Here is a 13,348-nt window from a genome sequence, read left to right as displayed (position 1 = left end):
CCCCAGCCACCCTCGACTGGACTGGGGGAGGCTCCAGCAGGGTGGTATGGAGGAAAGAAACCCTCCCAGGGTGTGGGCTGGGGAACAGCAGCGACTGTGGACTCGTTCCCACAGGTGAGGTGAATGTCAGCAGTGTGTCTGCCAAAAGTGGCCTTTGGGCAGTGGGCCAGGCAGCTGCAGGGGCACAGCCACATCCCGGGCAGAAGTCACGTGGGCAGCCAGAGCCCCCCCCATCCAGCCCTTGCCGGCCTGTCTGCCCGATTCTTCCAGGTTCCGTTACTGTTCCGGGCCCTGGTGCACCTGGGCTGTGTGTGTGTGGTCAATAAACAGCTGGTGAGGCACCTTTCAGGCTGGGAAGCAGAGACTTTTGCTCTTGAGCACCTGGAGATGCGCTCTCTGGCCCAGTTCAGCTACCTGGAACCAGGTATGGCCTGCACCAGCCGCCCACCATGTGCCTGCCTCCCACACATCTGGGGTGACGGTCTTGTTTCCTTCTCCAGGGAGTATCCGCCATATCTACCTGTACCACCACGCACAGGCCCACAAAGCGCTCTTCGGGATCTTCATCCCCTCACAGCGCAGGGCGTCCGTCTTTGTGCTGGACACTGTGAGTCCTGAGCCCTCCATGGCAGCACGTTGGCTGGGGCAGGGTTTGGGGAAGGAGGACATCTCCCAGGGTGCCCAGGCCCTCCAGGTCTTGTCCTCAAGGGCCTTTGCCCATGAGTGCTTGTCGTGATTGAATTGGCAGTGCCGTGGCAGTGGCGGAGTCTGCCCCAGGGCTGCCCCCACTTCCTCCTGCGCAGGGGGAGGCTGACGTGGCCTGCGTTTGTCTAGGTGCGCAGCAACCAGATGCCCAGCCTTGGTGCCCTGTACTCAGCAGAGCACAGCCTCCTCCTGGAGAAGGTGGGCCCTGAGCTCCTGCCACCCCCCAAACACACCTTCGAAGTTCGGGCAGAAACTGACCTGAAGACCATCTGCAGAGCCATCCAGCGATTCCTGCTCGCCTACAAGGTGAGAGTGGTTGGGGTCTTGCTGTGTGAGCCCCGTCTTCTTTGAGGCTGGGTCCACCCGGGTCTTTTCTTCCATTTTGCCTTGACCCAGGAGGAGCGCCGGGGGCCCACACTCATCGCTGTTCAGTCCAGCTGGGAGCTGAAGAGGCTGGCCAGTGAGATTCCTGTCTTGGAGGAATTCCCACTGGTGCCTATCTGTGTGGCTGACAAGATCAACTATGGGGTCCTGGACTGGCAGCGCCATGGAGCCCGGCGCATGATCCGTCACTACCTCAACCTGGACACCTGCCTGTCGCAGGCCTTCGAGATGAGCAGGTGAGCACAGTACTGTCGTTGTGGGCCAGTGGTCCCCAGGCAGAGCCGGCCTCGGTGGTCTCTGTGACCCGGCGATGTGCCCCGGTGCTGACCTGTGCCCTGGCGCCAACCTGTGCCCCAGTGCTGACCTGTGCCCTGGTGCAGGTACTTTCACATTCCCATTGGGAACCTACCAGAGGACATCTCCACATTCGGCTCCGACCTCTTCTTTGCCCGCCACCTCCAGCGCCACAACCACCTGCTCTGGCTGTCCCCTACAGCCCGCCCTGACCTGGGTGGAAAGGAGGCTGATGACAACTATCTTGTCATGGAGTTCGATGACCAAGCCACTGTTGAGATCAACAGTTCAGGCTGTTACTCCACAGGTAAGTGGGCGGGAGGACGAGGCCCATGAGACCTGGCTGGTGTTTCTGCCATTCTGTGACATCTTCTCGAGGCGAGAGTGCCCGAGGATGGGCTCAGAGTTTGACCGTGCAGGTCAGAGCTGAGGCTGCAGGAGACGGTCCTGGGGTCAAGGTCCAGGTGGGGCCTCCTGTGCCCTCGGGAATCTGAATAGCCTGGCAGGTGTGAGGATGGGTGTGGGCAGGTCTGTTGCTGGTTCTGGAGGTGGTGGTGGCTGGAGTCAGGCCCAGGGGGCTGGTGGTGCTGGAGCTGGCAGGATGCTGGCTGAGCATGGCGTCTTCCTGTGCAGTGTGTGTGGAGCTGGACCTTCAGAACCTGGCCGTCAACACCATTCTCCAGTCTCACCATGTCAACGACATGGAGGGGGCCGACAGCATGGGGATCAGCTTCGACGTGATCCAGCAGGCCTCCCTGGAGGACATGATCACGGGTGGTCAGGCTGCCAGTGCCCCGGCCAGCTACGATGAGACAGCCCTGTGCTCTAACACCTTCAGGTGCCACCCTCTCTGGGAAGGAGTGTTACTAATAGAAGGGTCTTATCCTTTGCCCTTAATTTGGAAAGCTAAGGTCTAAGACAGGGTCCATTGGGCTTCCCTTAGTCTTAATGGCAGAGCCAGAGACCACTGTGTGGCGAGTTTCCCATCTTCAGTCTGTTGTCTTTACCACCGTGTGGGTCCAGCCTGGTCCCTGGCGACTGTTCAGTGTGCTGCCTCTGACCTCCCTGTGGCCAGAGGTACTTCACACAGAGTCTTTCTAACCAGGGCCACTTTTCGATGTGACCAAAGGTACATCATAGGGATCTCCAGCCAGCTCTACTGAGTATGATGTGTGAGGCATCAGCACTTAGGTGTCAGGAGCCATGGGTCTGCTGCAGAGGGCGTGGTTGAGGGTCAGGAGCCATCAGTCTACGGAGAGCGTGGTTGAGGGCAGCTACTTGCCTTACCCACCAGCGGTGGTTCATGCTGGGCAGTGCTTGCTGTGTACCAGGAGGTGGGCCGAGCACTTCGCATTCTGCCTCTGTCCCCACATCAGCCCAGGGACGGGGAGCGGTTATTGTCTGTTTTTCAGATAAGGAAACTGAGGTCAGAGGGGCTGCCTTTGTGCTCATACCACAAATAAATGGAAGGGTTGGTGCTCAAAAACAAGTCTTTGTAATTCCAGAGCCTGTACTTAGCTGTAGTTTTAATGACTCCATACAAAAGGGGAGAGTGGGCATGCCAGAGCTGGGAAATGAGGCAGGGAGAGGACTGGTGGAAAGAGGCAGGGAGGCAGTTGGGAGCCGGGAGCAGGGTCTTGGCAGAGAGACAGTAGCCCAGGCCTGAAAGGTAGGAGTCCAGCAGATCCCCAAACTGCCACTCTGGAGAATGTGGGGTTTGCCGAATTATTGAAGAGTTTGTGATGAAAGGGAGTTTTAGGAATGGGACTTGGACCTCTGTAGGTTCTCTTGTAACATTCTGTTCTTGACCCCATTGAGGTTCCCGCTTCTTCAGTAGGGTGATGTGCAGTTTTGGAATTCTTTAGCTGAATTGGGGTTCCAGTACCAGAGCAGCTGGCATCTCTGCCCCATGGGAAGTGAAGGGGGCCGGACAGGGCGTGTACAGTGCACTGGCCAATGCCTAGCTGTCTGGCCTGTGACCAGGGCCCCCCGGAACGGGAAACTTGTTTACACTGGCACACGCCCTTGTGGCTTTTGTGTGACCTGTGTCTAGATCCCACCTGCCTGACCATTGCTTCGGTGTAGGGGCCCAGCCTTGTGTTCCCCCTAGTGTCGTAGGGAAGACCCAGCCCAGGGCAGCCCCTGCCTCTTCAGAGGGAAGGCACAAAATCAGTCACCACCACAATAGGGAACAAGTGCAAAGAGGTGTTCCTTACAGCTCCTGGGCAGGGAGGGTGCCGTGAGTAGGGAGGCCATCCTCCATCCCTGGGTCCTGCAAGGCAGGACTCAAGAGTCAGACAGGGAGAGTGCCCAGGGCAGCTAGGCGTGTGAGGGAATGGGGTGTAGGCATGTGTTAGTTCACGGGCGAGCGCCTGAATGGTCCATTTAAAGGAAGTGGCGGGAAGGCAGGGCCCAGCCTGCTAGGCGGGAGAGAGGCCTCTAAGTTCTTGTCTCTGACCAGCTGGGGCCATGTGGGTATGGTGATGTTTTGTTTTGTTTTGTTTTTGTTTTTTGAGACAGAGTCTCACTCTGTCACCCAGGCTGGAGTGCAGTGGCACCATCTTGGGTCACTGCAACCTCCACCTCCCAGGTTCAAGCGATTCTCCTGCCTTAGCCTCCCGAGTAGCTGGGATTACAGGCATGCACTAGCCCAGCTAATTTTTGTATTTTTAATAGAGACGGGGTTTCACCATGTTGGCCAGGTTGGTCTCAAACTCTTGGCCTCAGGTGATCCACCTGCCTCGGCCTCCCAAAGTGGTGGGATTACAGGCGTGAGCCTCTGCATCCGGCCTAGTGTGGTGTTCTGATGTCTAGGCAGTGGCTTTGCTGAGTCCTTCCTGTCAGGGTCCCCGGCCCATCACACACTTGCTGCCTTGTACTGTGCCGCCCTCCCGTCCTGCTTTAGAACACACAGAGTTTGGGTTGTGTTGAGGGATGCGGTGAAGCCTGAACAAGTTTAAGGAATGAAATGGGAAGAAACAGATGAGGCATGAGGGTGAAGGGATGAAATTTGGACAGTGACTTAAGGTGGGGACAGTGAGAAGGGGAGGCGACAGTGACGGATTTGGACCCAGCCGTGTAGGGAAAACCTGTGCCCGTTTCAGTTGGAGCGTCCTGCGTGGCAGCAGCGTGGGAGGCTGAGGGTACGAGGGTGTCGTGCACCTTCTCTTTCAGGATCCTGAAGAGCATGGTCGTGGGCTGGGTGAAGGAGATCACCCAGTACCACAACATCTATGCAGACAACCAGGTGATGCACTTCTACCGCTGGCTTCGGTCGCCATCCTCTCTGCTTCATGACCCCGCCCTGCACCGCACACTCCACAACATGATGAAGAAGCTCTTCCTGCAGTGAGTGCTCCTCCTCCCTGGGCTGTCCACCACGTCCTCAGCTGGGCTGGTCCCTTACTCCCCAGAACCAGAGACATGGCCAGCCAGTGCCTCTGGGATAAGTAGTGTATTTCTGAGTTTGTGGAGCATAACAATCCAAAGGATCCCAGAGAAACACGCAGCTGCTGCTGCAGCGTCGCCTGCACATCCTGCAGAGAACACTAGGTGGCACCTCCTCTCCTGCCCCTTTCCTGCACAAAGTCATGCTACACATTGTATTGCTGTGTGCCTTGTTGTTTTAGTGAAAATATGCCTGTGTCAGGAGATCTGTGTGAGGACATGCCATATGAAAGAACATTTAGCCTCTCTCCAGCCTTGTGCCGTCGTTACAAATAGCAAATCAGTGAGAGGCTTCGTGCGTGAGCTCATGCAGATAGATCCGTGGGGTAACTTCTGGGGCATAGCCCTCTTGCAGGCCTCAGAGGTGTTGTAACTCGGGATGAATCCTGATTTGATGGACTTCACCAGAGCGGCCCCACAGAGGCCCCTTGTGGACACTTCTTCCCTGGCCGCGCCTCACCAACATGGCCGGGGATTATTACCCAACTGCTGGGCTAAAAGTGCTTCTCGGTGCAGTCTTAACTTAGGATTCTTACAATGAATGAAGTCGAATTTTCTCTTCTAGTCCTTTGTCTATTTTTCTGTAGTTTTGGTGGTTCTTCTCTTATTAAGTATCGAATGAGCTGTCTCCATACAAAAAGTTGCCACTTTTCTGTGATAAGAATTTGCTAATTTTTTCCTGTTTTTGGTTATCTTTTGCCTTTGTTTGTGGTGGATTTTTGCCATGCAGAAATCTTTGCTCTTCATTAGCTTCTGGGTTCTAGTGTATCTCGGAGGCTTTTCTGCTTCAGGACCCTCAGCTCTTTTCCCTCGTGGATTTTCTGGGTGCCCTCTGGCTCTCCACAACCGTGGCGTCTCCACCACGGACTCTCAACTTGCTCCACAGGCTCATCGCTGAGTTCAAGCGCCTGGGGTCATCAGTCATCTACGCCAACTTCAACCGCATCATCCTCTGTACAAAGAAGCGCCGTGTGGAAGATGCCATCGCTTACGTGGAGTACATCACCAGCAGGTGCGGCTGGCTGGTCCTGGTGACGCAGCACTGTGGCTTTGAGAGGGATGCTAAAATGACCCCCTGAGGTGCCAGCTGTCCTCCTGGGTGGGCTGGGAGGTCCTTAGAAGTGCAGGACTCACCATGGTGAATCCGAGCAGCGTGAAAAGGGAGTTACCGCCACCTGTGCGCGGTGGCAGATCGGAGGCCACTCAGCTGTGCAGCTTGAGTTGGGCAAGTTCAGGAAGTGGCCTGCCTTTGCTAAGAAGGTTCCACAGTGATTTTTGTTTGTTTGCTTTTTTTCCCCATGGATATTCAGGGCACAGATTCAAGGTGCCCTGAATATATGCACCCCGTAAATGTTGACGTGTAAGTCTTTTCATAGACGTCAGTGTTGGCAAGTGGAGTGGTGTGGTTCCTGGGTGCTCAGGTGTGCACAGCTCTCAGCTGTCAGAGCCTGGTGTTGTGGTTTTGACTTCCTGCCTTCCAGGCCATGTTCCTGAGGTTCCCTCCTGGGCCTTGCTGTGCTTCTCACACACTCAGCACTATTTAAATCTAAATAGAAGACAAAGCAACAGAAAAATCTCCACCAGCAACTTTTGTTCAACTGATAGTAGGAAGCTCCCTCCCAGGTGCGCTCACCCTGGGGATGAATGCAGCCCTTTCTGAGCGCAGAGGGGAGTTTGTGGAGGCACAGAGAGTCTGCATGGGTCTGGTCTTTGCATGGTTACAGGGATAGCATCTGGGGGCGCTGCAGAAAAGGCTGACACTAAATTGATAATAGGCCTTATCACTGAGAAGTAGGAAGGTAGAGCTTGTAAGACTTTCATTCCTAATCAAACCATATGCACTGGATTAATTTGAAACACAAAAGCACTGTTGTCCTCCTGCAGACCCACTGTGGCCCCTTATGTCTATCCAAGATGAGCCTTGATGGTCAGTGGTCACGCTGTGTGCCTGGGAAAGCTGGCTTGGGCTAGAATTGTATTTCAGAGCATGGCTGAGATAATGGGAAGGATGTGCCTCTCCCCACGTTGGCCATGGGCAGCTCCAGGGGTGCCCTGTACCTGAGGAGGCCGGGGTTGCTCATGTCGAGAAACAGGCTGCTATTCTCCCTTAGCGCGAAGAGCAGAGTTAGGGAGAACATAAAGTTCTCCTGCAGGAGCTGCGATGTGGGCTACTCAGCTGCATTTTGAAACTGTGATTTAGGATGTTCCTCCTTCCTTCCTCTCTTTCTTTGTTTATTCTTCCATTTTTGGGGTTTTGTTTGTTTTTTAGGAGATGGGGTCTTGCTCTGTCACCCAGGCTGGAGTGCAGTGGTGCAGTCATGGCTCACTGCAGCCTCAACCTCTGTGCTCAAGCTATCTGCCCACCTCAGCCCACTGAGTAGATGGGACTAGAGGTGCATGCCAGCATGCCCAGCCAATTTTTGTATTTTTTGTAGAGACAGGGTTTTGCCACGTTGCCTGGGGTGGTCTTGAACTCCTGAGCTCAGGCGATCCTCCTGCCTCAGCCTCCCAAAGTGCTAGGATTACAGGCGTGAGCCACCGTGCCTGGCCTGTTCTTTTTTTTTTTTTTTTTTTTCTTAAATGGATCTAATGTGCAGAGGATTGGGTCAGCCCTAGGGAGGCTTAACTGAGGAGTGACAAGGATAACGATAGCTTAAAAGAGCTTGGCAGTGGGAAGCACTGTGGTTGGTTACCAGCAGGTGCAGGTCACCTGAGGCCGCAGAGCAGAGGCAGAACACCCTGTGGGCCGTCCCCAGCACGAGGAGGCACCCAGCTCTCTTTGTGGCGCCAGCTCCCAGGGGCCTGGTGGGCCTCCTTAGTTTTACGTTTACCACATTTCCCTAGGAAGCCTGAGGGATGATGTGATCTGAATGAACTTTCAAATTCAATGTTAAGTAAGTGGAGGGTACGGATAGATACAAGGGAAAAAAAAGGAAAGTTGAGAACAAGGTCGATTTCATTTAAGCAGCGTCTTCAATGCTTCCTCTGCAGCATCCATTCGAAGGAGATCTTCCATTCTTTGACGATTTCTTTCTCTCGATGCTGGGAATTTCTTCTCTGGATGGATCCATCTAACTATGGCGGAATCAAAGGAAAAGTTTCATCTCGTATTCACTGCGGACTGGTAAGCGAGCTACAGTGTGGCACCTGAGCCAGCTCTGGGGGTTGCGTTCATTCCTGCAGCAAGTGCTGAGTGCTCAGGGCCCCGGCAGGCCTGGCTGTGAGCAGCAGACACTGCACCCGCATCCTGCCCTCATGAACATGGGGAGGGACCATGCGCAGACAAGCACGTCAGTGTGGAGTGTGGCGTCAGCCCTGGTGAGGGCAAGGCTTGCCGTGGGCAACAGGGAGGTGGAGGCCCGTGAGGTGGTGACAGGGAATCCGAGAGCTGATGAAGCGCACCATAGTTGTACGAGCATAAGGCGCCTCCAGCGGATGGACACCAGGGAGGCAAAGCACAAGTCAGTGGAGCCGTGGTTGCAGATGCAGGCAGAGAGCTGACAGGGCCAGGCAACTTGGGCATGGCAGGGCAGGGCCTCGGCTTTCGTGGGGATGGGAGCTTCTGTGTGGGTGATGTTGGAGTTTTCTTGGCCCCATGTGGATAACCCACCGTCGGAGGGCACAGGCAGGTAAAGCCGGTTAGTGCCTGTGTCAGGGAGATGCTGGGCAGCGAGGTTGGTGAGAAGGGCCTGGGTGGGCTTTGAAGTGGAGCCAAGGGGCCAGCGGATCGGATGTGTGCAAATGCCCAGGTGCGGGCCAGGCTGTGGGTGAGTGGAGGTGGCTGTCGGGAGCAGTCTGGGGAAGGGGTCACGTCTGGCTGGGACTCATGGTGTTTGCAAGGTGGAGACGTGGGTGGTCAGCTGGTGCAGGAGTGGCCAGAGAGTGGCTGGGTGGGTTGAGAGGAGGCCTGTGTCCTCCACAGGGGCCCTCATAGTGGACTGAGAGGAAGCTGTGGGTACCAGAGCCAGGGGCTCACATGTCAGAGGGAAAGCCCTTTGTAAGGAGGCAGACACTTCTGGGAGCTGGCAGGATGAAGCCAAGACTGCCCAGGACACCTGGATGGGAGCGATTCTGGTTGGAGTTGGGGGATAAACCCTGATTGAAGGGATTCAGAAGAAAGTGGGAGGGTAGAAACTCAGGCAGTGTAGACCGCTCTGAGGAGGGGATCAGCGTGTGGTCAGGGCAGGTGGCAGTGGGTGTCGGTGTCTACACAGACGTGGATGGTGCCGTGGCACGAAGACAGGCTGCGCGGGAGGCTGGGTCTGTGATGGGGTTGTGCCGTCCCAGGAGATTCATGGACTCAGAGGAGAGAACAGTCACCGGGAAGCTCTGGCTGGTTCTTTCGTTCTTGGGGGGTGGGAGTTCAACAATTAAAGTGAACTCTGGAAGAGCAGAGTGAAGCTCACAGTCCCAGGTCACGAGCACTTCTGTGTGCCAGGCGCTTCCCACAAAGCACTTTGTACTGGGAGCCACCCTGGGGGATTCACGCAGGCTCCAGGGGATGCCTTGACTGCAAGGAAGGCCTCTGGTCAAACGGGGCAGATGGACCCAGGTTGGAGGAGCCTTCGCTGTGGCATCCTACCCCTCTACCAGGCCGCGATGGTGCAAACACAGCCGCATTGTCTCATGTGTTACAGCAAGACTCCCAGAAAGCAGGGGGAGCAGAGGATGAGCAGGAAAATGAGGACGATGAGGAGGAAAGAGATGGGGAGGAGGAGGAAGAGGCGGAGGAATCCAACGTGGAGGATTTACTGGAAAACAACTGGAACATTTTGCAGTTTTTGCCACAGGCAGCCTCCTGCCAGAACTACTTCCTCATGATTGTTTCAGGTAAGCCCAGAGCCCAGGGCTGCGCAGCCCCCACTGAAGGGACTCATGGTTAGTAGATGCGGCTCCTGTGCCATGGTATCGCAAGAAGGGAGACGGGGGAAAATCAGATTGGGCGGAGCCTGCCCAGCAGTTGGGACTTTGTGAGCCGAGGGGCCTCCTCTCCAGGCTCCAGGCATGTTCCACTGGAGGGCCCGGAGAGGGGTGACTGTCTTCCCTCCAGCCTTTGCTCTCTCAGGAAACTCCAAGGGGAGCAGCTGCCCCTGGCCGTGTCATTGAGGAGTTTCCTAGCTCTGCTCCTGCCATCTGATTCGGTAACTCAGTCACATACATTCCCAGGGAACATTTGTGTGTGTGCACATTGAGTAGCTGAAGATAAAGCCCTGGGTCAGGTCAGCTGCCCCCTGGCTGGTCTGTGAGGCCTAACTTTCTGGTGGGGGAGTTCCTATGCCTTGGTTTGGGTCTGCAGGCTTAGAGTTTGCAAATCAAGCTAGGCAGGTTAGTGTGCAGATGAAGTGTATCGAGGAAGCACTGTTTGTAGTTCAGAGCCCTAAGTTAAAGAATGCCCTAAGTGAAAACAGCAGGTTGTGATGTGCACACACAGGCGGATGCGGTCACAGAGGACTTCGTTGATGATCATTTTATATTTTAGTCTACTTGTCCTTGAGTCTTTAACTTTCTCAGTTCTCTCTTGCAACTTTCTATGTCTCTTTTGAAAAGTTCCGGGTTGACCGGGCACAGTGGCTCATGCCTGTAATCCCAGCACTTTAGGGGGCTGAGGCGGGTGGATCATGTGAGGTCAAGAGTTTGAGACCAGCCTGGCCAACATGGTGAAACCCCATCTCTACTAAAAATACAAAAAGTAGCCAGGTGTGGTGCGCACACCTTTAATACCAGCTACTCAGGAAGCTGAGGCAGGAGAATCACTTGAACCCAGGAGGCGGAGGTTGCACTGAGCCGAGATTGCGCCATTGCACTACAGTCTGGGCAACAAGAATGAAACTGTGTCTCAAAAAAAAAAAAAAAAAAAGGGTGAGTGCCAGGTGACAGGCCCGGAGGAGTTTTTGGAGAAGCTTGCTGATGCCAGGGGCCCTGCCTTTGCTTGTGTTGGGAGCTGTTTTTCACACGCTACCCAGTGAGAGGCTTAGTGTACATGGCCCCATTTATACAGTTTTCTCTCTGACAATGAACTCAGGTGTCAGCGAGTGTTCCTTCTCATTTCCACTTCTCACTTCTCTAATTTACTTTTAGCTCATCTAAAGGCTGCAAATAAAATTATTAACAATGACATTTTAGCCTCGTCTGTGAGGCAATCCGACCAGCCATGGGTCCCCTCAGATTCTAGGGTGTTTGCAGCAGCCCGACTCAGGGCCTGTGGTGTGTGTGCCTCTCCACAGCGTACATCGTGGCCGTGTACCACTGTATGAAGGACGGGCTGAGGCGCAGTGCTCCAGGGAGCACCCCCGTGAGGAGGAGGGGGGCCAGCCAGCTCTCCCAGGAGGCCGAGGGGGCGGTCGGAGCCCTTCCCGGTGAGCAGTCCTTTGTCTTTTGAGGCCACTGCCGTGTGCCAGTGACCTAACTCCTGGGTGGTCCCCAGTGCCAGTCCCCCAGGTGGGAGGTCCCCAGTGCCAGACAGGTCCCAGACCCCTCCCTCAGCATCCTTATACTTCCAGGAATGATCACCTTCTCTCAGGATTATGTCGCAAATGAACTCACTCAGAGCTTCTTCACCATCACTCAGAAGATTCAGAAGAAAGTCACAGGCTCTCGGAACTCCACTGAGCTCTCGGAGATGTTTCCTGTCCTCCCCGGTTCCCACTTGCTGCTCAATAACCCTGCCCTGGAGTTCATCAAATACGTGTGCAAGGTGAGAGTGCCAGCGCGCGTGTGAGGAGAGGACACTAACGTACATGTGTAAGGCGAGAATGTTACTGTGTGCAAGGTGAGGCTGTAATGCGTGCACCATGAACGTGCTAGCGTATGTGTGCAAGATAAGGACACCGACATACCTGTGCATGGTAAGGATGTTAATGAATGCAGGATGAGGCTTTCAGCTGTGCAAGGGGGAGGTACCTACATGTGTAGGGTCAGGGTGCCAGCGTGTGCAAGGTGAGGAGCAGGTGTAAGTTACTTGTTCATTCCACCAACATTTATCATGTCCCTGTCACATGCAGCCACAGTTGCGGCATCTGTGCTCAGGTGTGAGCAAGACAGGAAAGGTCCTGCCTTGTGGGGCCTGTCTGCTGCCAGCCGACCGGAGAAGGGAGAGGGCCGTTCAGAGGCACAGGTGCTGTGGGGATGGAGCCTGTGAGGGGCACTGGGACCAGGTGCAGGAGGAGGGAAGATGCAAAGGCCCTGGGGGGTGAGCTTGGTGTGTTGGTGAAGGCACAGCGGAACACCCAGTGCCACCGGCTGGGAGGATGGGTCACCGGAGACCAGTAGGCTGGACCAGGACCCAGAGCTGATGAGATGAGAGCTTGCTCGGATGCTGAGGCCTTTCTGGGAAAGGCAGGCTGAGTCCAAGGAGGGATAATATTACCAGATAACGACCGCGGGTGTCAGCCCTTACAGAGCAGAGTGCTTCACTGTCCATTTCCTCACTCAGCCTCCCCAGCAAACTGCATCTCACACACGGCTAAGGTTACGCTGGAGATCAGGTGACAGCCTCAAGGTCTGGTTGTGGTGAAGAAGTGTTTTTAGCTCACCATTTTAATTCCTTTATTGACTTTTACATATTTTAAATTCATTTTTATTAAGGTGTAATTTATATACAGTAAAATGTACTCTGTGGCGTGCAGTTGTGTGATTTTTCCTAGGTGAATGGAATTGCATCACCATCAGCAGGATACAGGATAGTCACCGCCCGAAAACATTCCCCGCACGGCCCTCCTCACCTGACACCCTTTAGCCACTGGTGTGTCTTCCGTCCCTGCATTTTTTTTCTCTTCCAGAGCGTCACATAAGTAGGGACATTGTGCAGCCTTTTGGATGTGGCTTCTTAGCAAAACACACTTGGAATTGGTTCATCCACGCGCTTGTGTGTATCAGAACTCCCTTTCTGTTGCGAGCAGTGTCCATTGTGTGGGCAAACCACAGCTTGCTTTTCATTCACTGGTGGAAGGACATTTGGGTTGCTTTCACTTTGGGGTGATTAATAACAAAGCTGCTGTAAACATTCTGTAGGTGTAGGTTTTTGTGTGAACATAAATTTCAGTTCTCTGAGGTCATTTTTTAAGTGTTTGTTTAACTTGATAAGAAACTGCCAAACTCTTTTCTGAAGTGGCTGCACCGTGTCAGGGTCTCCTCAGCAGTGTGTGGCAAGAGTTGCTGTTCCACATCCTCACCAGGACTTGGTATTATTGGGTTTTTAAATTGCAGCTATTCCAGTAGGTGTGTAGTGGTATTGCATTGTGTTTCTGATTTGCATTTCCCTGGCGACAAATGATGTGGAGCTTTTTTTTGGAGATGGAGATTCACTCTCATTGCCCAGGCTGGGGTGCAGTGGCGCGATCTCAGCTCACTGCAACCTCTGCCTCCTGGTTAGCTGGGATTACAGGTGCCTGCCACCACGCCCCGCCAATTTTTTGTGTTTTTAGTGGAGACAGAGTTTCACCATGTTGGCCAGGCTGGTCTCGAACTCCTGACCTCAAGTGATCCACCTGCTTCGGCCTCCCAAAGTGCTGGGATTACA

General features: G+C 54.4%; 1 protein-coding gene across 8 annotated transcripts in view; it reads left to right on the top strand.

Moving 5' to 3' along the window:
* Positions 1-13,348, top strand: part of POLE (DNA polymerase epsilon, catalytic subunit) — a 62,787-nt gene that overhangs the window by 42,744 nt on the left and 6,695 nt on the right. For 6 of the 8 annotated variants that reach the window (XR_010147869.1, XR_010147870.1, XR_010147874.1 and 3 more), the window contains 12 exons: positions 271-424; positions 501-607; positions 835-1,011; positions 1,102-1,325; positions 1,470-1,690; positions 2,017-2,221; positions 4,558-4,731; positions 5,717-5,842; positions 7,822-7,954; positions 9,468-9,660; positions 11,055-11,186; positions 11,331-11,524. Coding sequence is in view for 2 of the 8 variants with exons in the window: in XM_016924680.4 (XP_016780169.4) it covers positions 271-424; positions 501-607; positions 835-1,011; positions 1,102-1,325; positions 1,470-1,690; positions 2,017-2,221; positions 4,558-4,731; positions 5,717-5,842; positions 7,822-7,954; positions 9,468-9,660; positions 11,055-11,186; positions 11,331-11,524 (2,040 nt within the window). In the remaining 6 variants the exon portion in view is untranslated. Of the gene's footprint in view, positions 1-270; positions 425-500; positions 608-834; positions 1,012-1,101; positions 1,326-1,469; positions 1,691-2,016; positions 2,222-4,557; positions 4,732-5,716; positions 5,843-6,311; positions 6,454-7,821; positions 7,955-9,467; positions 9,661-11,054; positions 11,187-11,330; positions 11,525-11,831; positions 11,945-13,348 lie in introns of those variants that run through there. The other 2 variants (XR_010147871.1, XR_010147873.1) reach the window with 2 other exon arrangements.

The sequence above is a fragment of the Pan troglodytes genome, chromosome 10 (genome assembly GCF_028858775.2).
Source record: "Pan troglodytes isolate AG18354 chromosome 10, NHGRI_mPanTro3-v2.0_pri, whole genome shotgun sequence".
NCBI classification, from domain to species: Eukaryota; Metazoa; Chordata; class Mammalia; order Primates; family Hominidae; genus Pan; species Pan troglodytes.
Note: the sequence above shows the minus strand (reverse complement) of the source record. Positions and strands in the feature narration are given on the sequence as shown.